At 38.3% G+C, this 23,281-nt stretch overlaps 1 protein-coding gene across 1 annotated transcript in view; it reads left to right on the forward strand.

Annotated features, from left to right (window-relative positions):
* LOC147571305 (EF-hand calcium-binding domain-containing protein 13-like) overlaps nt 1-23,281 on the forward strand; it is a 151,803-nt gene that overhangs the window by 125,342 nt on the left and 3,180 nt on the right. The window contains 6 exon segments of the mRNA XM_086696436.1: nt 1,992-2,135; nt 3,038-3,109; nt 5,726-5,869; nt 8,602-8,664; nt 10,746-10,799; nt 14,329-14,433. Of these exon segments, the coding sequence (XP_086552562.1) occupies nt 1,992-2,135; nt 3,038-3,109; nt 5,726-5,869; nt 8,602-8,664; nt 10,746-10,799; nt 14,329-14,433 (582 nt within the window).

The following is a 23,281-nucleotide window of genomic DNA, read 5'->3' on the forward strand; positions in this document are numbered from 1 at the left end:
ATTATTAGATCTGACAAAGAAGGGGGTTGAGAGGTTATTTGCTGTTCTTTGTAATAGCAGAAGCATTGTGCTCTGCATCAGAATGTTTGACCTGTAGTCTCATGTTTTCTTCCTCATGATCTTGGACAAATCACTTCATCTAAATATAAAATACAGGTATATGTGCTGAACTATAGATAATAGTACATGTCCTATATATTTCGTAAGATTTTTTTGTGGCTGTCAAAAGAAGTAATATAGAAGTACCCCATAAGTTATAAAAAGTGGTCAAATGTAAAGTAGTATCATTCCAAGAGGGCTATGGGGGCTTAAAATAGAGATTGGGTGATGAAATAGGGGCAAGAAATACTAAATTACTCATTTGAGAAGCTCAGTAATACAGAATGGAGGGAAGTAGAATAGTAGGTAGGCATGACAATAGGCTAGAGGAATGGAAACATTAAGGGAGCAGAGGAGAAAATACATTAGTCAATAATCAAGTAACAATTAGTGAGTCTATTTGGTATGCATGGTAGAGATCGTAGAAGTATTATAGCACACGGGTCTTGTGCTCATAAGGGAGGTTATGGTGAGATGAAAGAAAAAAGACATTTAGAAGATTGTATACTAGATCATGTGGCACCAGCCACAAGAGCTACAAGAATTTAAGTATAATGAGAAGAATACATCTTATATATACTGATATTATGCCATTATTATATATCATGGTATATCAGAATGAACTATGATAATCTGGGGAAGCCTAAAGGAGCAGATGGACCTTGAACCGGTTGCTGGACTGGGGAGAGAATTTAGATGTATATTCTAGATGAGGAGACTAGCCTGCCCAAAGAAAACATGTGAGAATGACTTAGATGTCTGTGAGGAATAAAGTAGAAAGATGTGGGATAGATTTGGGAATGCACAAAATCTGAATGATAAAATACCTACTTTATAACAGTGCAAATTATAATATGGCTGAGTTTGTCTTTCCCCAAATACATAATGGAATTACTAACTACCTTATAGCTATCATATTTTTAGGTGTCTATTTCTAGGCAGAAAAGTTTTACCTGAATACAAAGGCAGTGTCAGCACATTTTGTACCTAGGAAGTACAGTCATCACAGTCAGAAGTTATAAATCCATATTCCAAAGTGCTAAATTCAGATTGATTATATACTATTAGAGAATAAATACGGGTTTTTCCTAGACAGAATACGTAAGTACTTAAAGTGCTAGGAAGGATAGTTAACCTCTAAAAAAAAAGCTCTCTAGGATCTTTCACAGCATCAGAAATTACGATCATTAAGACATTCTTTTGTATTACCTATCTTAGGCCACTATTAAAGTATTGTTATTAAATAAGAAGGAAACTGACACGGAGGGGGAAGCAAAGCTCTCTCTTCTGTTAACATTGGTTTCCAATTATTAAAAAAATAACAATTCTAGGTTGATGGGGGGTGGGAGGGAGGGGAGGGGAGGGTGGGTGATGGGTATTGAAGAGATGGCATCTTTTGGGATGAGCACTGGGTGTTGTATGGAAACCAATTTGACAATAAATTTCATATATTAAAAACAATAACAATTCTATCAGCAGGTTAATTAGCGGTTACTTGTGTATACCAAGGTTCTCAGCTCTAAGTACAAGAGAATCAGTATAAGACAAATTAAGTTTAATAAAGGGACGGGAAAGAGGCAGATTTGAGGTGGCAGTGACTAGGGGCAGCAGAGAGATCCCTGGACACATACTGAAAGGATGTAAGAAACTTGAGAGGCAAAGATAGATGGACAGAAGGAGACAGATATCAAGGCTTAATTTCTACTATGAGTTTGCCCTATAAGTGATCTATTTTGTAGGTATACAATGAGAGTTAGATGTGTATGTACCTCAAGAGAGTGTTTAAGGTGAATGCTTAAAAAATGCTAGGTATCTATATTAGTTTTTTGAATCATAGTTTAAGCTAATTGTTTAGAATTTGCATCTAAACTGAAAGTATTTTCTCCGGATAGAGGTTAATGAACTTGCAAAGGCGTTAAACAAAGTCACCAATGAAAAAGTTGTTGTTGATGATATAAAACCTATACTGAAAGGCTTGGGGATTTATTTGCCAGAGGAAGAATTGCAGGAGATGCTTACATCCATTTCTCTGGATAGTAAGTATTTCTTTTCTGAGTCATTTATTCCATATCACACTCGTGTTTACTTTCACTCATAAACCCACAGAGCTGATTGATTAGGAATCAGATGCAGTGAGTTCAACAACATTAGATTTTCCCTATTAGGCTTGGCTGAGAATTTGCTTTGGATTAGTCTCATATTGAATTATCCTAGGGATGTATAATCTTCCTGTCTTCATCCCATCGCTTTGCCTCCTGAGGTTTGAATCATACGTTTTTATTGGACAGGAGCTGTGCAGCTCTCTCAAGCCCCTGAAATGCAGGGCCAAGCCTTAGTGTGGTGACACACACTTACCAGTTTGGTTTCCCCACGGTCCTCAGAGGGCTACAGTGGTGTTTTTGGAATCCTGCCAGTGGGAGGTTTAACTTACATGCAGAGCAAAGGGGTACTTTTCTTCTTCTTCAGTTCCAAATACATGGCTAATAAAAAACAAAAGATGCACACTTCCTTTACTAATATATCTTTGCTTATAAGTATATATATAGTCTCCATTAGGTATTTCGGTTGGGGTTTGGTTTATGGTACTTGTAGGGAATATCTTCTTCCCTCGTAACATAGATAGTGGTAGTAGGACTTGTAATGCTGAAAAATTCAGAGAATGTCATACCAGAGAGGAAACTTACCAAAAAACAATGGTCCCAAGTGGTTAAAATGTGTGTAAAATTCATGAAACACTCATTGGCTCTACAAGAAAAAAGACTGCAAGAGTTATCATAATCATGTTCCTTTTTATAGTCTGAGGTGTGTTTAGCAGAATCAGAGTTAGAAAACAGGACTAACTTGGTTCTGAAGATTTGGTAAGCATGCATATCTTTTGACCTCATCCCTTTGTATCTTTGGGTGAAAGACCATTCATTTCTTGATGTTTCATTTTCAGACGAGGGGAAAGTGAACTTAAAAGATTTCCTGACTCAGTTAATGAAAATGCCATATCTTACAAAAGTTCAAAGTAAGTGAGAATTTTTTAACAATAAAAATTTTGAGTGGAATCCTTTAGCTTTGATTATATGCATTTGTGCAGTTTTCTAATGCTGAAGCACATCATGTATGTAACAAATGTACTTTGGATGATGAATCAGGAAGGGATCCTAGTCCTGACCTTTTCTTGACTTAAATTTTATGAACTTATAGTATTTTTCCATCACTCAAAAGGGATTAACTAAGTGTTAATAGCTGAATGAATAAGGAAACCATAAAAAGGATGAGATCATGCCATTTCAGACAACATAGATGGACCTAGAGGGTATTACGCTAAGTGGAATAAATCAGACAGAGAAAGATGAATGCCATATGATTCAAATTATAAGTGGAATCTAAAAAAAGCCAAACAGGGTCACCTAGCTGGCTTAGTTGGTAGAGCATGTGACTCTTGATCTCAAGCTTTTAAGTTCAAGACCGAAATTGGGGGGGGGGGGGGGCGCCTGGGTGGCTCAGTGGGTTAAGCGTCCGACTTCGGCTCAGGTCACGATCTCACAGTCCGTGGGTTCGAGCCCCGCGTTGGGCTCTGTACTGACCGCTCAGAGCCTGGAGCCTGTTTCAGATTCTGTGTCTCCCTCTTTCTCTGACCCTCCCCTGTTCATGCTCTCTCTCTGTCTCAAAAATAAATAAATGTTAAAAAAAAAAAAAAAAAAAAAGACCCAAATTGGGTGTAGAGTTCACTTAAAAATACAAAGAAGAATTATAAATAAATAAATAAATAAATAAAGCCAAACAAACAACAAATAAATAAATAAGCAAATAGCAGAATCAGACCTATAAATACAGAGAACAACTTCATGGTTGCCAGAAGGGAGGGTCTTGAGGGTTGGACAAAAAGGGTGAAGGTGAGAGGGAGATACAGGCCTCCAGTTATGAAATGAATAAGTCACAGGAATAAAAGGCACAGCATAAAGAATACAGTCAGTGATATTGTAATAGTGATGTAATGGGACAGATGGTTCACACTTGTGGTGAACAGAGCATAACGTATAAACTTGTCAAATTACTAAGTTGTATACCTGGAACTAATGTAACATTGTGTGTCAGCTATACTAAAAAAAAAAAAAAAAAAAATCAATGTTACCTTTTCTTTTTTTATCCTATTATATGTTCATAAAAATGGGATTTTATCATGAGAAGATTAACTATTGAAACATGTAGGAATATGTTGAAACATACAAGCTTCCTCCATATTTTGTAAGAGGTATTCATCTCATTATTCCACTGCCTTAGCCATGAGGCATTGAATGTAATCTGGTTTTAATGTGTTCATTTAATTGACATCTCCAACTGTGAGATATCTGTGATATCTGTGGAACTTCTGGGTCTCCTTGGAGCCTTTGTTCTTGAGATTAATTGAAATGGCTTAATTTCCTCTAAATTTTAATTCCCAAGATTGAAACTGAACAAAATTCAGAAGGCCTAATTTAGGTAGCTACAAAAATGAAATTATTCCCTAGAGTGTAGGTGTTTAGGATGTGACCCAAATGGTATGTTTTTTCAACTGACAAAATATTTTGTCCTTAATCTCTGGTTTTCTGAATGGGATCTATAAAACTCTCCTAGGTATGTGGTTTATAAGCAAATCTCTTACAGGATTAATGTTTATGATGTGATAGTGTTTATCATAATACGTTTAAAATGTGTTTTCTTACTTGAACAATTGAACCATGATACTTTCAGAAATGAATGTTACCTTTTTTTGGTATTGATAGCAGTGCTAACTAATCCTTCCATTATTTGGGGGACTTTTTGTATGTATGTGTTGGATATATCCAAGTATCCACTGAATGAAAAAAATTAAGAATAGTCACATCAAACTATGGCTGGTTATCTAATTTTTGGCAAGAGAATTGCTAGAATTACTTTTATGCTTAGTTATCCTAGCTTTAATGGAATTCCCAGCCTCTGATATGCCAGAGATGAGTATAAGCGGATGTCCTGAGATTCCTTTATATGTAATCATTCCTCAATCTCAAATTAAATATTTACAATGCCCTGTTTAGCCTAGCGCCTAAACATTCTATGAAATCAGATAGCCTGCACTTCACACTTGGCTTTACATTTAATAACTGTGTATGCTTAGACAGACTAGCCTCTCTAAGGCTAGGTTTCCTTATCTGTTAAATAAGGGAAATATTGGTAACAACCTCACAGAATCTTTGTATTAAAATGGGATGGTGGAGGGGTGCCTGGGTGGCTCAGTCAGTTAAGCATCCGACTTCAGCTCAGGTCATGATCTCGCGGTCTGTGGGTTCAAGCCCCGCCTAGGGCTCTGTGCTGACAGCTCAGGGCCTGGAGCCTGCTTTAGATTCTGCGTCTCCTTCTCTCTCAGCCCCTCCCCCACTCCCACCCTGTCTCTGTCTCTCTCAAAAGTAAATAAACATTCTAAAATTTTTTTTAAACGATAAAATGGGATGGTGTGTATAAAGCACTCAGCATAGTGCTTAGCAAGCACTAAGCTGAATACTTAATAAGTGGTAGAAGTAGCAGTAGTAGTACTACTAGTAGTAATTATTGTCACTCAGGACCCACTGAATATTGCATATTTTTTAACTTCATGTATTGCATATTTTTTTGAATATAGAAAAAGAAGGCCCCTTGAAAACTTTGGCCGCCATTAGGAAAAATGAGGTCACTCCTGATGATCTAGACTCCATGATGAAAAATATAGGAGTTCCATTACCCCAAGATGCGATTCAAAGATCCCGGAAGAATGTGGCTATCACGGGTGAGTATTTAACATTTCTAGGTATCCTTTATCTTAGCTGACATGCATGTGTTTGAACTTTTCAAGAATCCTTAAAGCGTTTATCCACTTCATGGATTATCCGAGCTCTTTTCTACCAACTACCCACTTGGGTTCTACTTATTTTAAGTAGCATCATACAGAGGAGGATCTATACGGTAGGAGGGTATGTGTCTGAATGATACGCATGAGTCTGTCTTTTTGATGGAATCTACAAAATATCAAACGTTTTTCAGTATAGCAATTACAGTTGCCAATCTCTGTTCATATTCCTTGTTCTCTGACATGCATTTTTTCTTTCAGAAGATGGGAAAGTGAATTTAGAAGGGTTCATTGGCAATTTAGTCAGTTCAGGATTTTCATTTCTACCTGAAAGTAAGAATTTTCAGTTGAATGGAGATAGCTAATGATATGTAGGTTATAGATCTCTTGGGAAAACCCTAGCTAGATTTTGAGATGGTCTTAAACTGATTTACCACTGGCATAATTTTCTAGTATCTTTACTCCACACATGTCAAATGTGTATGTAGCACATGAGAACATGCCCTTTAGAGAGTTCTAGTTACCTCTTCTGCCTAGTCTGAGACCAGAGTCTTGACTGCAGTTATCTTTCCACTAAGGACCTTGTGAAGAAAAAAAATCACATTAATTAAAATGACTAAACCAGCACTTAGAATTACACTGTTTGCAAGTTACTCTACTTTAACTCAAGTGTAATTGTGTGAGACATATGAGTATGATATATAGTGGGTTCCTGATATTGATTTACAATAATTCTTCTTTAAGAAATGAGTGAAAATCTTTGTTACTGTTAGGAGAATTTTTCTTCAGGTTTGTTTTTTTTTCTTTTGTTATTTCAACGTTGTTTTCTTCGGTTATTTCTTTGTATGAGCTCCATGTTTTTGCCCCTAGTTTCTCTTTATACACTAATTCAAAGTTTAATTTTAGCACAATGTTTGTCAATTACAATGTTAAGGACCCTTTTCTTCTTTTGGTTTGCATAGTATTTCTGTAACCTTAAGCCTCTGAATTCTCTGATAAGCTGCCCTTTCTTGCCAGATGGTGCTGAAAAGGAAGGAATGATTTACATTTTGCACATTTAAGTGAGAAGAATATCTCTGACACCAAGCCAAAATTATACACACATTCAAACCACTTCATATTGTCCATTTTTAAGTGCCCTCTATGGTTGCAGAAATTCAAGGTTTACTTCTTTGACCATTTCCACCTACTTTTGGATAAGCACATATATGTAGCTTTGATAAGCAAAAAAATATTTATGGAGAGATGTTTTGTAGAAATGCCTGGGATCCATACCTGAGCTGAGATCAAGAGTCGGATGCTTAATTGATTGAGCCACCCAGGCGTCCCTAGAAATGCCTTTTTTGAGACAACTTCCTGATAGTATATATCAACTGCTTTTGGGAACTGGTGTTAAAAATAGCCATATCAAGAGTGTCACTATATCGTCAGAAGATGTTGCCCATTAGATTATTTAGTGATGAAAAGTGTCTTGAACTTTAGATGATTGATTGAGTGATTGATTGATTGATTGATTTTTTAGAGAGAGACAGGGCACGTGTGCTCACCAGCAGGGGAGGGGCTGAGGGAGAGGGAGAAAGAATCTTAAGTAGGCTCCATCGTGAAGCCTGATGTGGCTCTCCATCCCACAATTGACCATGAGATCCTGATCTGAGCTGAAATCAAGAGCTGGATGCTTAACTGACTGAGACACCCAGGCACTCCTTGAAATTTAATATCAGAAAAAAAAAATTCTCTCTTCCAAAGACCAGTGTGCTTCTTTGTGTAGGTAATAACCTGAGTTCCCTTTTATGCCTTAGCTTCCAAAAAGTTTCAGATCTAAACTTAATATTTAAGCACTATTAACCATGTTGGCCTTGTTTGTTATTTACTACCTTTTTCTCATGTGTTTTTGATGCTCACATTTCTCATTATGATTGTTGTATTTTCTATTTCTCCATGAAATGTTGTCAGTTCTGTTATATACTTTCTAGACTCTCTAATTTGGCTCATCTGCATTTATGATTGTTATATCTTCCTGATGAATTGGCTGGCAGAGAATACCGAATGTATCATATTGGAAGAGAAATCACTTTTTCCTCTGAGTACAAGCTGAAAATTGATTCCTCATTCTATGGCTACATGACTCTTTATTTACCACATTTTTTTAATGTTTATTTATTTTTTTGAGACAGAGAGAGACAGAGCATGAACGGGGGAGGGTCAGAGAGACAGGGAGACACAGAATCCGAAGCGGGCTCCAGGCTCTGAGCTGTGAGCACAGAGCCCGACACAGGGCTCGAACTAACAGACCGTGAGATCATGGCCTGAGCCGAAGTCGGACGCTCAGCCGACTGAGCCACCCAGGTGCCCCTACCACATTTTACATACTGGCTCCTAACTGTTCCCTCAACATCAGCCAGTAACACTTCTTGTCTAATATCATATGGGCTGTACTGGGTTAAATGTTCCTGTGCTTATAGCCATATTCTCTTTAAAATGATCAAAAGAACATGTTTCTATTTCTGATAGAATAACTGAAAGTGTGCATCTGAATACATGTCAAAAGACTCTTCTTTTCACACTGAAATGGAATATAGCGATGTGAAGATAATAGGAAGTATTTTTCTGAAATTGAAAATTATTAGCATTTCCCATTCTCATAGCTTTTACCGCTTCTATTTTTCTCCTAGGAAGTAAGGTTGATGACAGCAACTTAGACACTTTTCTAGGAAACATGAAGATGGAGATGTCAGGTAAAGAGTTTTGTAAGATTCTGAAGCACCTGTCAGTGGAAGGGGACATAGACATAGACATGGTTCACATGGTTCTATGTTGTGAGAAGTCTTTTTATTACTGTAAACTTCTTAGATATAAAATTCTTATAGAAAGAACCATAGAAAATGATAAAAATAAAAAAAAAGTTACCTTAAGTGTTATGCTTTAGGCTCTCCTCCTTGAGAATAAATGTTATGGTTTCCAAAAGTTCCATTTGGGAGGTGTGGAAGAAAGATGGAAATGTATTTGCTATGTTATGTTAGTACTTTAGATCCAAACTTACGTTTCTAGGAATACTTTGGCAACCTTTCCTCTGTATCACTGATTCAAAAAGCATCATTAAGATCCCACAATATTCTTTTTATTATTTAAAAAAAATTTTTAATGTTTTCTATTTTTGAGAGAGAGAGAGAGAGAGAGAGAGAGAGACAGAGCATGAGCGGGGAAGGAACAGAAAGAGAGGGAGACACAGAATCCAAAGCAGGCTCCAGGCTCTGAGCCGTCAGCACCGAGCCCGACGAAGGGCTCGGACTTTAGGAGCGGGGTAGCATCCTAAACTGCCACCGTTACCATGTATACCCAGTCCAACCCACCAAGAAAGGCCTGGCACACAACATTCTGCTCTTTAAACTTTTTTTTTTCAATTTTTCCTCCTTTCTCCTTTTAAAATGCTATTCTGCACTTTGAAAACAGAATCAAGACATGATAAAGAATCAGCTTCCGAAGAAAAGGATTTCTATAGAATAAATACAGCTGTATTACACTGCTATTAAATAGCTCAATGCAGGAAAAAATTTACAAGATACAAGTTTGTTTGTTTTTTACAATATTAAAAGGCAGGAGTTTCAACTTTATAAATCTAAGAACATTTTATGCATAGGGTAACGTGCATTACTGTCATTTAAAGAAACACTGACAAATCCTTTAACTTGCAAATCTGATGAAAAAATATCAAAATGTTGAAAGTTGTGGAACAACCTAACCATTAAGCAATTTATCTACTATTTTTATATGATTACAAAATGTGAGGAGCACCTGCGTGGCTCAGCCGGTTTAGTGTCCGACTTCAGCTCAGTTCCTGACCTGGCGGTCGGTGAGTTTGAGCCCCGCTTCGGGCTCTGTGCTGACAGCTCAGAGCCTGGAGCCTACTTTGGATTCTGTGTCTCCCTCTCTCTCTGCCCCTCCCCCTCTCACGCGCTGTCTCTCTGTCTCTCAAAAATGAATAAATGTTAAAAAAAAATCAAAATGTGATAAAAAGCCCTTATCTTGCCTCCCCCCTTTTGGTGATATGATCATACCTGAGACGGTCACAAGGTTGACCAAGGAGGGCGATGAGCAAGCAATGGGAACCACAGCTAGGACCAGACAGGGTTCCACAGGCAAGGGGAGCATGAAAGTGGAAGGGCCTAACTGACATCGACAGGGAACTGGATGTGAAGGAAACAGGACTAAATGAATCAGTCTGTAAAAATGGAATTATTTTTACATGAGATGACTGCTCATGTCCCAGACCCCCTAGTTTGCAGAGAAGTGGGAATAGAGGTGAGGTAGTCCTAACGTGGACTTTATAGACCAGGGCAGGTAATAAAAGCATTTTGAATGGCAATACTGGTGTGTAGGGTTATGTACCTGGTGGGGTGGAGCACAGAAAAGAATATGAAGGCACGGGCGGAGCGGGGGAAGAGAAGTACAGTTGTAGTAAAAATCATGGGAAATTGTTGATTTCTTATGCTCTGTTTCACAGTTAAGAATTTCATGTGTTTGAGGGGCGCTTGGGTGGCGCAGTCGGTTAAGCGTCCGACTTCAGCCAGGTCACGATCTCGCGGTCCGGGAGTTCGAGCCCCGCGTCGGGCTCTGGGCTGATGGCTCAGAGCCTGGAGCCTGTTTCCGATTCTGTGTCTCCCTCTCTCTCTGCCCCTCCCCCGTTCATGCTCTGTCTCTCTCTGTCCCCAAAATAAATAAACGTTGGAAAAAAAAAAAAAAATTAAAAAAAAAAAAAAAAGAATTTCATGTGTTTGAATCTCATTATGATCTCTGTAATTTGTACCTCATTTTACAGCTGATGGAACAGTTGAACCTAATAAACTAATGAATAAAGCTGAAACCGTTACAGGTAAGAAGTTGATATAAAACTGAGAGAGCAATGCTTTAAACTTCTTTAAATGTTTTATTGATTTGCGAGGGGGGGAGGGGCAGAGAGATGGGGAGACACAGAATCAGAAGCAGGCTCCAAGCTCTGAGCTGTTAGCACAGAGCCCGATGCAGGGCTTGAACCCATGAACCATGAGATCATGACCTTAGCTGAAGTCAGACACTTAACCAACTGAGCCACCCAGGCACACCTGAGATAGTAATGCTTTTAAAACATATTTTTGCAACAGTATTCTTAGCAATATTTTTTAAATTATTGAAGTGTAGTTGACATACAACGTTATACTAGTTTCAGGTGTGCAATGTAGCCGTTCAATAATTATCTATTTAACTGCTCACCATGGTAAATGTCGTTACCATCTGTCATCATACAACGTTATTATATTACTGACTATATTCCCTATGCTGTACTTTTCATCTTTGTGACTCTGTTTACCTATTTCATGCATCCCCCCCCCCCCAACTCCCCTTTCCTCTGGCAACCAACAGTTTGTTCTCTGTATTTATGAATCTATGGTTTAAGAAAGTGCAACTGGGGGGAGAAATAGAGATAAAGATCTCTCTCTCTCTCTCTCTCTCAAAAAAAGGTTTAAGTGTTCTTGCTGCCTGCTGCACATCCCCGTCATCTCTACCCTCAACCCCTCTTTCTAATCAAACCTTGATAGGAGGTAAGATAGAAGAAAAACTCTAGATGTGTTGATGGGATGGGAGTGAGGGTATAGAAAAAACCAAGGAGACCTTTTGTCGTGCTTCCTATTTGGAACTCTGGGATGTCACCACCTCATTGGGTGTCCAGACAAGATGCCATTTTCACCAGAATAGATATTGTGGTATGGTGTTCTTAGGCAGAGGGAGGGCTGGAAACAGGCCGCCGCTTTGCCCCCTTTGGCTTTGTGTGGTATGAAGGATATCCAGTTTTCCCACGTACTCCCAGTAAGCAATGTAGAAGGTTTCTCAGAGATGGAGGTCAGTGGGTCTGCCATGGGACACCAAGTCAAAGGGAGAGGTGATCCCTCCAGAGGCTATGGAGTAGGCAGTATGGTCTCGGGACTAATAGAATACTTGACTGAGACACAGAGGACCTCATCACCAGTGAATGCTAGGGCTTAGCCAACCAAGTTAGTGAAGGAAGGACCAAAGAACCTTGACTTTGCTAAAAAACAAAACAACAACGACACAGACCACAACGACACAGACCACAAGTTTCTCAGGCCATCAACTTCAGCAGGAGATGTCAGGACTCATGAAATGGGCTGTCAGGGCTCATGAAATGTGGATTTTGTTGAAGAAGCTATCGAGAATCCAGAGGGCAACCCAAGGTCTGGCCGCCCTCCTTTACGGGCAGCAGGACCCCCAAGCTTTCCCTGATACTAAGAGGAGGCCTCTCAGAGCGGACGTGCGGAAAGATTTGAAAAACTGAGAATTTCCCAAAATAAACTAGGTCAACCAAAAAGGAACTTTTTATATTAAACCGGAAGAAGCTAGGTTAACTCTATTTTTTAAGTTTTTGTTTAAATTCCAGTTAGTTAACATACAGTGTGATACCACTTTCAGATGTGAAACTGTTTCTCCGCCATCACCTGTTTCTCCTCCCCTCACCCACTCCCTTCAGGTAGTTAACAGACTTTTCCCCTCCTCTTCTTACCAAATAGGATACGGGAAGAAGGGGGAAAGGGAGCTTCCTTGTGTCATTTTTTTTTTTCCCTTTCAACCCTCTGGTTCACAGTAAAACGAAATGTTAGATTTTCAGGTTTGCTTTATAAAAAGTAGCTTTTGAAAATTAAAAAAAAACCCTCTTTCCTCTGAGTTATATAAATTCTATGGCTGAATAGGAAAAATTTTATGGAAGAAAAGGAATATGAAGAAGAAAAATACATGAGTACAATTTACAATGTCATACCTGTTCCACATGTTTCAACATGGCAGGATGTCACTCACAGCTGCTTCAAGGGGAAAAGATTTTGACCTAGCTTTTATATTATTATGGAGATAGGTATTCCAGATGTATAAGCCAAATGAGAAAAGTGCTTCTTTATGAAACTTAAGCAGTTCTATGAATTCCACTTCTCTTTCTCTGTGATTTGAATTTTGCCTTGTCTTTAGCTAACAGGAAGCTGTATCATTGTGAAATCTTACCTTTCCAAGGTGAGATTGATGATGAATCAACAAACCACTCGCAATGGATCACTTATTGTCTTACTTCCTAATCGTGTGATAAAGAATCCTGATACTCTCCAACATATGGATTCAATATAATTGAAATTATTTTATCTTGGCAGGTTGTTTTCTTTGGGGCTTTTATATTGATCTTATTGATATGCATTTTAACAAATTTTCCAAGACAAGAGACAGAATTTATTACTGCAGGTTAATTGTGAAATGCAGAATAAGAATGTAATTATTCTGTGATTTTGGTTAGCACAGGCAATGAATCTAGTTAGAGCTAAAAAAAAAAAAAAAAAAAAAGGAAGCCAATGCTACTTTGGCTTAGATGTAGTTATTAAAATGTATCACGCGGGGCGCCTGGGTGGCTCAGTTGGTTAGGTGACCGACTTCAGCTCAGGTCATGATCTCCCTGTTCGTGGGTTCGAGCCCCACGTTGGGCTCTGTGCTGAATGCTTGCCTGCTTCAGATTCTGTGTCTCCTTCGCTCTCTGCCCCTCCCCCGCTTTGCTCTGTCTCGCTCTGTCTCGCTCTGTCTCTAAAAAATAAATAAATGTAAAAAAAAATTTAAAACAAAACGTATCAAACGTCTGCTACATACCTGACAGAATCCTAGATCTTTTCATAAGTGTTATTTTATCTTCACAGAAGCTCTGCAAGATAGTCTCATCTTTGTTTCATACAACAGAAAACTAGGACTCAAAGTTAGGTTATTTACCTAAGTTCCAGTAGATAATAAATAGTAGAGAACAATATTCAACCCTTGTGTTCTTACTCCAACCATGGTGATGTTCTCGTTTCACTGGAACTGCCCATTTATTTTTCTTAAAAATGTTTAACATTTATTTTCTTTTGAGAGACAGAGACAGAGCATGAGTGGGGGAGAGGCAGAGAGAGAGAGAGAGAGAGAGAGAGAGAGAGAGAGACATACAGACAGACAGACAGAATCTGAAGCAGGCTCCAGGCTCTGAGCCGTCAGCACAGAACTAGATGTGGGTCTTGAACCCAGGAACTGTGAGATCATGACCTGAGCTGAAGTCGGACACTTAACTGACGGAGCCACCCAGGCGCCCCCTGCCTGTTTCTATCATAAAAATTATACACTGGAAACTAATTCTGTTCCTTTAGAAGTTTATGGTGTATATGGTTATTTTTCCAAAAAGGTTTAAGAGAAGTGAGCTTAATTCTAACCGTATTGAAGCCCTGCCGTAAACTGAAACATGTTCCATGGATCTTGCATATTTCTGCCAAGTCTATAATGAATGGGTAAAATATATGGAACATTTCAGCATTAGTAGGAATTTTCATATTTTTTTCTCTTTCCCTGAGGAGAGACAGTAGCTGTCAGAGACCTGGACGAGATACTAGGGAACATGGGCTTTGAACTCGCCAAAGAAGATTCTGGAGAGATGAAAAGAAAACTTCCACTTTATGGTGACTCATTTTAGATATAAAAAGTCTTTCAGGAAAATTTGGTCTCGAGGGTCTATGTAAGCGTTATTCTGAAACCAGATTAATTTTGTGATGTAAAATGTAGGGAAAAATGTAGTTCTAGAACAAGAACTAATCCTGTCTTCCATTTTCTGAATGTATATAGAACACAAAGCACTTGACTAGACTGATTCCAAGACCATCTTTCACATCTGGGAATGTTGAGGAAGCACAGTTAAACGATGGGAAAGGAAATAAATGCAAGCCCACTGTGTACCCTTCCCACATTCCCCATCATCCCTCTCTTCGGACACAGCCCCATAATACCACTGAAAGTTCTCTCCGGGCACCAGTAACCTGCCATTTGCTAGTTGCATTAGACATTATTCACTTTTCATTGGAGCTTTCTACGGTCTTTTGTATTGGTGATAATCCTCACCTTCTTGAAATTATTCTCCTTTGGCTTCTGTGTTTTTTTCCTCCTAACCTGGATCTTCTCATTTTTTGATTTTCATTTTGCATACTCTACCTGGGTAATCTCATCACTGTCTTTTGTTCAACCTATCATCTACATGCTTATGACTGTAAATCTGTGTTTCTATACAGCTTCAGACTGGTGTATCCAAATGCCTGCTAGACATTTCTACTTGGATATTCCATGGGATGCTTCTTTTTCCCAACTGAACTGAATTTAGAATTTAGAACTGAATTCAGTATTTTCCTGTCCAGTCTCCTAGTCCTGTATTCTCAATCTCATTTGTGCTCTCCCTATCCATCTATTCACCTAAGCTAGATATATGGAATTCATTTTTGATTCCCCCAATTCCTGTCAACCACTATCTGGATTATCTGTCACCTAATTTTGTAAGTTTTACCTTTATATAAACCTAAATTTAAAAATTACTGCACACAGATGGGTAGATGGATGGATATGTGACAAGCCAAGTATAGTAAAATGTTAAATAGTAGAATCAGATGGTGGGCATATGGGTGTTTATTGCACAGTTCCTTCAACTTTGCTATATGTTTACAAATTTTCATAATAAACCATTGGAAAAAAATCCCATAGGTAAATGCATCAGTTTCTCTCACTCCCTGCTACCACTGCCCTATTTTAGGTCCTTTCATTCCTGACTTCAGCTACTACAACGGCTTCCACAAAATATTAGACGTTAGAGTGATCCATATAAGATGCAAATCTGATGACATTCTGCACCAATTTAAAATCCTTTAATGGCTTTCAGTTAGGTACTTGGGATTGTCTCAAGTCCTTTTTATGGCAAACAAGCTCTTTCATTATCTGGGTTGGCCTTATCTGTTCAATCTAGTATTTTACCCTCACTAACATTGAACTTTTATTCCAAGCATACATATATCATGCTTTTTGTCGCATCTTTGTTTTGTTTATACTTTCCCCGCTATTCAGAGGGTTTCCCCTTCCCCTTTGTTTGACCTACTCCTCACCATTGCTTATTAGAGTTGAGGGCACTTTTTCTAGTAAGTTCTTTAAATACCCAGGCTCCATTAGATGTCTCTTCTCTGTGTTTCCACAATAACTGCATACATTTTTCATTATAATTGCCACATTGTGTAAATGTATGCTTATTTGCCTGTCTTGTCACTTTAATGTGACCTTAGAATAGAAAAGGTTATTCTGTATCTAGTACGTAGCAGAGTGTCTGGCCTATAAGTAAGCACCCTATAAATGTTGAGTGAGAGATGATAGAGTAAATGAGCGAAAAAGTGAATGATTCCTAAGGAAAACAAAAACTGCCTTTGGTCAGGCCACTAATACTTACTTCTAGTACATTGTAATCATTTGCAGCAATTCTGAGCAACAGGGAGAATCAGAGTATATTAGCAATGAACCAGAGATGAAAATAGACTTTTCTTCACTAGAGACTCATACTTAAGAGTCATAGCATTACCAGAATTGAGGGCCTTTAGAGAATTAACTTGCATGGATGGTATTTTCTATCCTGTTTATAAGGACTAAAAGAGCTGAGTAAAAGCATATTTTTCCATGGGCCAGACTTTATGGTTCAAGGGTCAAAGGCCAGCTTACTAAAATAGAATCAATGTCTTGGGGCACCTGGGTGGCTCAGTCGGTTAAGCGTCCGACTTCAGCTCAGGTCGTGATCTCACAGTCTGTGAGTTCGAGCCCTGCGTCAGGCTCTGTGCTGACAGCTCAGAACCTGGAGCCTGCTTTGGATTCTGTGTCTCCCTCTCTCTTTGCCCCTCCCCTGCTCCTACTCTGTCTCTCTCTGTCTCAAAGAAAAATAAATTAAAACATTAAAAAAATTTAAAAAAGTAAAATAGAATCAATGTCATAAAACTAAGAATTAAGCAATTCAAGTGAGCCCAAATGGTGATGTGGAATAATGAAATGTAGCTTATTTCTGGTTTCTTATTTTATAATTTTTTAAAGAACCTGCTTTGTATCTCCATTATGTCTTATTTTTTAGCTAAAGGGAAGACTGATCTAAAAACATTGATAGATTCAGTACAAGTTATTACAGGTCAGTGAGAAATTACTATAAATATGAGATCCCAAGTCTACACTAAATTATATTTTTTCCTGTGATAAAGATTTTACTGAAGTATGAAACACGTAATTACTACATTGTGTAATGTGTCCAGCTTAAGAATTATTACCAAGTGAACATACATCTTTATCTATCACCTGGATGAAGGAATACTTTATCAATAATACAGAAGAGCCACTCTACCACTTCACAGTCATGTCCTCTGGACTCTCTGGAGGTAACTGCAGCCTGTATTCTAGGACCACAGATTAGTTTCACCCGCTTTTGAAATTTGTGTAAATGCAGTCATCTGATCTGTGTTCCATGATGTCTGACTTCTTTCATGTAACATTGTATTACATCTTATTCTCTGAGATTTGTCCACATTGTTGCATGTAGCGGCAGTTTGTTAGTTTTCATTGCTGCATATTGTACAGTCAAATTATAGTCAAGGAGATCTTTAGAGAATGTGCGGTAGTAGGTAAAATGATTTCTGACTAGCTCGTTGTACCTGAATTGCCGTGCGATATTCCACTGGGTCAGTATACCACAAGATATGTATCCAGTCTACCATCACAGGACATTTCTAGTGTGGAGCAGTTATGAAGAACATATTGCTATGAATATTCTTGTATATGCCTTTTGGTGAACATATGTGCACAATTCTAGGCCATCCACCTAGAAATGAAATTTCTTTGTTGTAAGATGGGATTGTGTGTACTTGAGTAGATATTGTCAATCCATTTTCTAAAGCAGTTGTACCATTTGACACATCAACAATTGCTTTACATCCTTGCTAATACTTGGTATTATCTCTCTTCTCCATTGTAGCCATTCTGGTGAGCATGCTGTGGTATCCCACTGTTATTTTTGGATTTCCCTAATGATTAATGATGTTGAGCATTCATGTTTACTGGTTATTTGGATACCTCTGCTATAAAGCTCCTTTCTTTTTTTTTTTTTTTTTTTTTTAATATTTTTTTCGACGTTTATTTATTCTGGGGACAGAGAGAGACAGAGCATGAACGGGGGAGGGGCAGAGAGAGAGGGAGACACAGAATTGGAAACAGGCTCCAGGCTCTGAGCCATCAGCCCAGAGCCCGACGCGGGGCTCAAACTCACGGAGCGCGAGATCGTGACCTGGCTGAAGTCGGACGCTTAACCGACTGCGCCACCCAGGCGCCCCTATAAAGCTCCTTTCATGTCTGTTGCCTATTTGCTTGGATGTCTGTGTTCTACATACTGAATTTTTAAAAAAATTTTTGTTTTTTAAATTCAAGTATATGTATCATAAGGTGTTATATTAGTTTCAGGTATACATTCTAGTGACAGCTATACATTATTCAACAGCTCTATACATTACTCAGTGCTCATCAGCTAAGTGTACTCTTCAGTCCCCATTACCTACTTCACTCATCCCCCAACCCACCCACCCATCTGCCTCCTGGTAACCATCGGTGTGTTCTCTGTACTTCAGAGTCTGTTCCTTAGTTTCTCTCACTCTTTTTTTTTCTCTTTGTTTGTTTATTTCTTAAATTCCACATATGAGTGAAATCCTTTGATATTTGTCTTTCTCTGATTGACTTATTTCACTTAGCATTATAGTCTCTAGCTCCATCCATGTTGTTGCAGATGGCAAGATTTCATTCTTTTTATGGCCGAATAATATTCCATTACATATATATTCCATTATATATATATTCCATTATATATATAATTTCCATTATATATATATTCCATTATATATATAATTTCCATTATATATATATTCCATTATATATATATTCCATTATATATATATATATATTCCATTATATATATGTATGTGTATGTGTGTGTGTGTGTGTGTGTGTGTGTGTGTATATATATATATATATATATGTGCGTGTATATATACACACACACACACACACACACACACACACACACACACACACTACATCTTCTTTATCCATTCATCAGCTGATGGACACTTGGGCTGCTTCTATAGTATGGTTATTGTAAATAATGCTGCAATAAACATAGAGGTGCACATATCCTTCTGAATTAGTGTTTTTGTATTCTTTGGATAAATACCCAGTAATGTGATTACTGGATCATAGGGTAGTCTATTTTTAATTTTTTTGAGGACTCTCCATAATGTCTTCCACAGTGGCTGCACCAGTTTGCATTCCCACCAACAGTGCACGAGAGTTCCTTTTTTTCCACATCCTCACCAACCCTTGTTGTTTCTTGTGTTTTTGATTTTAGCTATCCTGACCGGTGTGAGGTGATATCTCATTGTAGTTTTGATTTGTGTATCCCTGATGATAGGTGATATTGAGCTTGTTTTCACATGTCTGTTGGTCATCTGTATGTCTTCTTTGGAGAAATGTCTGCTTGTGTCTTCTGCCCATTTTTTAATTGGTTTATTTGGGGCTTTTTGATGTTGACTTGGTGTAAGTTCTTTATACATTTTGATACTAACTCTTTATCAGATACATCATTTGCAAATATCTTCTCCCATCCAATAGGTTGTCTTTTAATTTTGTTGATTATTTCCTTTGCTATGCAGAAGTTTTTATTTTGATGGCATCCCAATAGTTTATTTTTGCTTTTATTCCCCTTGCCTCAGGAGACATATCTAGAAAAAAATGTTGCTACGGCCAATGTCAGAGAAATTACTGCCTGTGCTCTTTTCTAGATTTTTATAGCAGTAAGTCTCCTATTTAGGTCTTTAATCCATTTTAGTATCCCTTGGTGTGGGGTGTAAAGTGGTCCAGTTTCATTCTGTTATATGTAGCTGTCCAGTTTTCCCAGCACCATTTGTTGAAGAGATTGTCTTTTTTCCCATTGTATAATCTTTTGTCAAAGATTAATTGACCATATAATTGTGGATTATATGCCTAAATATGCTTTATATGCTTTCTACCCTTTTCTATTGGTCTATATGTCTCTTTTTATACCAGTACTATATTGTTTCGATTGCTACCGCTTTGTAGTATGACTTGAAATCTGGAATTGTGATACCACCCGCTTTGTTCTTCTTTGTCAAGATTGTTTTGGCTGTTCGGGGTTTCTGAGGTTCCGTATAAATTTTAGGACTATTTGTTATATTTGTTACTGGTATTTTGATAGAGAATTCATTAAATCTGTAGATTGCTTTGCATACTATGGACATTTTAACAGTATTTGTTCTTCTACTTCATGAGCATGGAATATCTTTCCATTTGTTTATGTCATCTTCCAATGTTTTCATCAATATTTTATAGTTTTCAATGTATGGGTCTTTCACCTCTGTGGCTGAATTTACTCCTAAATATTTTATTATTTTTGGTGCAATTGAAAATGGGATTGTTTTCTTAATTTCTCTTTCTCTACTTCATTATTAATGTGTAGAAATGCAACAGATTTCTGTATATTGATTTTGTACCCTGTAACTTGGCTGATTTCATTTATCGGTTCTAGTAGCTTTTGGTGGCTTTTGTAGTTCTTCTTTGTTCCTTTCTTCTCTTGCTTTCTTCCGTTGTGGTTTGATGGCCTTTAGTGATATGCGTCAATATCTTTTTCTTTTGTTTTTTGCATATCTATTACACGTTTTTTTATTTGTGGTTGCCATCAGGTTTATATATAATATCCTATGCATATAAGCAGCCTATATTAGGTGCTGGTTGCTTAAGTTTGAACCCATTCTAAAAGCACTAAATTTCTCCCCTCCCCCCCCCCCACACACACATTTTATATGTATGATTTCATATTTTACTTCCTTTTATTTTGTGAATTCCTTGACTGATTTCTATAGCTATAATTGATTTTACTGCTTTTGTGCTTTAACTTCCATACTGGTTTTATAAGTGATTGATCTACCACTTTGGTTATGTTTGTATGCCCCCGTGAATTTTTTTCCTTTCCTAATTTGCTTGCTCCTGATTATGGCCTTTCCTTTCCAAAGAATTCCTCTTAACATTTCTTGTAAGACCGGTTTAATGGTGAGGAATGCCTTTTACTTTTGTTTGTCTGGGAAACTCTGTCTCTCCTTCTATTCTGAATGATAGCCTTGCTGGATAGAGTATTCTTGGTTGCAGGTTGTTTTCTTTCAGCACTTTGAATATATCATACCACTCCCTTCTGGACTGCAAAGTTTCTTCTGAAAAATCAGCGGATAGACTTAAGGAGTTTCCCTTGCATATAACTTTTTTCTCTTGCTGCTTTTAAAGTTCTCTCTTTACCACTATTTTTTGCCATTTTAATTATTATGTGTCTTGGTGTAGACTTCCTTGGGTTTATTTTGTTGGGGACTCAGAGTCTTCTGAATCTTGATTTGTCTCCTTCTCCACATTAGGGAATTTTTCAGCTATTATTTCTTCTAACAAACTTTTCTGGCCGCTTTTCTCTCTCTTCTCCTTCTGGGATCCCTATAATGCTAATGTTATTACATGTGATGGTGTCACTGAGTTCTCTATTCTCATTTTATATTGTTCTTTTACTCTTTCCTTTTCAGCTTAGTTGCTTTCCATTACTGTTCTTTCAGTAATGATCTGTTCTTTTGCTTCCTCTAGTCTACTATTTATTCACTCTAGTGTGTTTTTAATTTTAGTTAATGAGTTCTTCATCTCTGGTTCTTTTTTTGTATTTTCTCATATCTTTGTTGAATTTCTCACTATGATCCTCTACTCTTTCCTCACATCCAGTAAGTACCTTCATGACCATTACTTTAAATTCTCTATCGGGTATATTGCTTATCTCTGTTTCATTTAGCTCTTTTGCTGTGATTTTGACCTGTTCTTTCATTTGGGACATAGGCCGCAGCTTCATTTTGTCTAACTCCCTGTGTCTGTTTCTATGTATTGGGAAAGTCAGCTATGTCCCTGATCTTGAAAAAAGCGGTCTTATGAAGAAGAGGCCCTGTAGTGTCCTGTTGTGTAATGTCCCCTGTTCACCAAAAACTAGCATTTCAGCTGTCTTCTCTGGGTGTTGCATGCCCTAGGGCTGTGATTGTTGAGTCATGTTTGCCATCAGTTGTCATCTGCAATGGCCTTCTTTGCCTGTTGTGGACAAGGTTTGGTCCCTGTGATGCTAAAGGGCCAGTCTGGGGCCACCTTGGGCTTGAGTTGGGTCAGACCAGATGCCTGCCCTCACCCCATTTGCCAGAGCTGTGGTTGCACCAAACATCAGGGTGCTCACTTTCTGCTGCCCGCTGTGAGATCTTCATTGGTGGGTAGAGCTGGCAGTCAGAGGTCTGTACCCATCCCAGAGCTGGGAATATAGTCAAACTGATGTGTGTGATTATGTTCCCTCTCCCAGGGCAAGAGTCACTTGGGAGTGGTCCTGGACAGTGTTGGAGCTGCCTGCTGCTTACAAAATGAGAGGCATCTAGTGCTGCTTTGGATGGACTCCTGCCCAGTGGGGATGGTTGGAGGGGGCAGTCTGCAGGAGAATGCAGGGGTGGGTCAAGCGGTGTTAGCAAGCTACATGGCAAGTGTTCCAGCTGGTTCCTGCAGCTGTCTGGGTATCTGGATTAGGGTGGGGGTAGGGGAGAGAAATGGTGCCTGCCAGGTCTTTTATTCTTGGAGAAGTCTCCTAAAGATCCCTGCCCTTCCAGGAGAAGTTCTGAGATTAGTAAATAAATCTCCTTTCTCTATATCCCAGCCACTTTTCAAACTGCCACTTCTATGCTGGATCCCTGCAGGGCTGTTTGTTATGCTGTCTCTTTAAGGATGGAGACTGTTTCCTCTTGCCCTCCAGCTCTCCCAGAGCCAAGCCAACTGATTTTTAAAATTCTAGGTGTTAAGCTCCAGTGATTGTAAAAGTTAAAAAAAAAAAAAGTTAAGCCCCTCTGTCTTTCAAAGCCAAATATTATGGGGGTTTGTCTTTACAGTGCAGGTCACCCATGTCTGGGGTGCCTGGTAGGAGATCTCTTCCTCTCCCTTTTCCGTGCTTGTGGCGTCCCTCACATTTGTGGTTGGTTTTCCTGGGGGTCTGGTTCTAACCACATCTCCATTATTCCTCCCATTCTTTTCATTGTGGCCTCTTCTCTTCAATTAACTGGGGGGGGTCTGTTCTGACAGTCTTCAGGTTATTTTCTGGGTTGGTTACACTGATATGGGTGTATCGAGGGGTATCCATGAGACAAATGAGCTTAGGATCCTCCTACCTTGCCATCTTTCCCAGAAATTCATATTGCATTTTTCGTTTATCTTTTACCTGTTTGTTTGTTTTTTTTTTTAATGTACTCTAGATACAAGTCCCTTGCAGGTTATATAAACTATAAATATCTTGCTGTATAGTTTGACTTTTCACTTATATTTTATCGTCTTTTTTTTTGATAGGGAAAAATGTTTTTTAAT

This window comes from Puma concolor, unplaced genomic scaffold, assembly GCF_028749965.1.
Source record: "Puma concolor isolate L17-30 unplaced genomic scaffold, mPumCon1.1.hap2 unalloc_scaffold_30, whole genome shotgun sequence".
NCBI classification, from domain to species: Eukaryota; Metazoa; Chordata; class Mammalia; order Carnivora; family Felidae; genus Puma; species Puma concolor.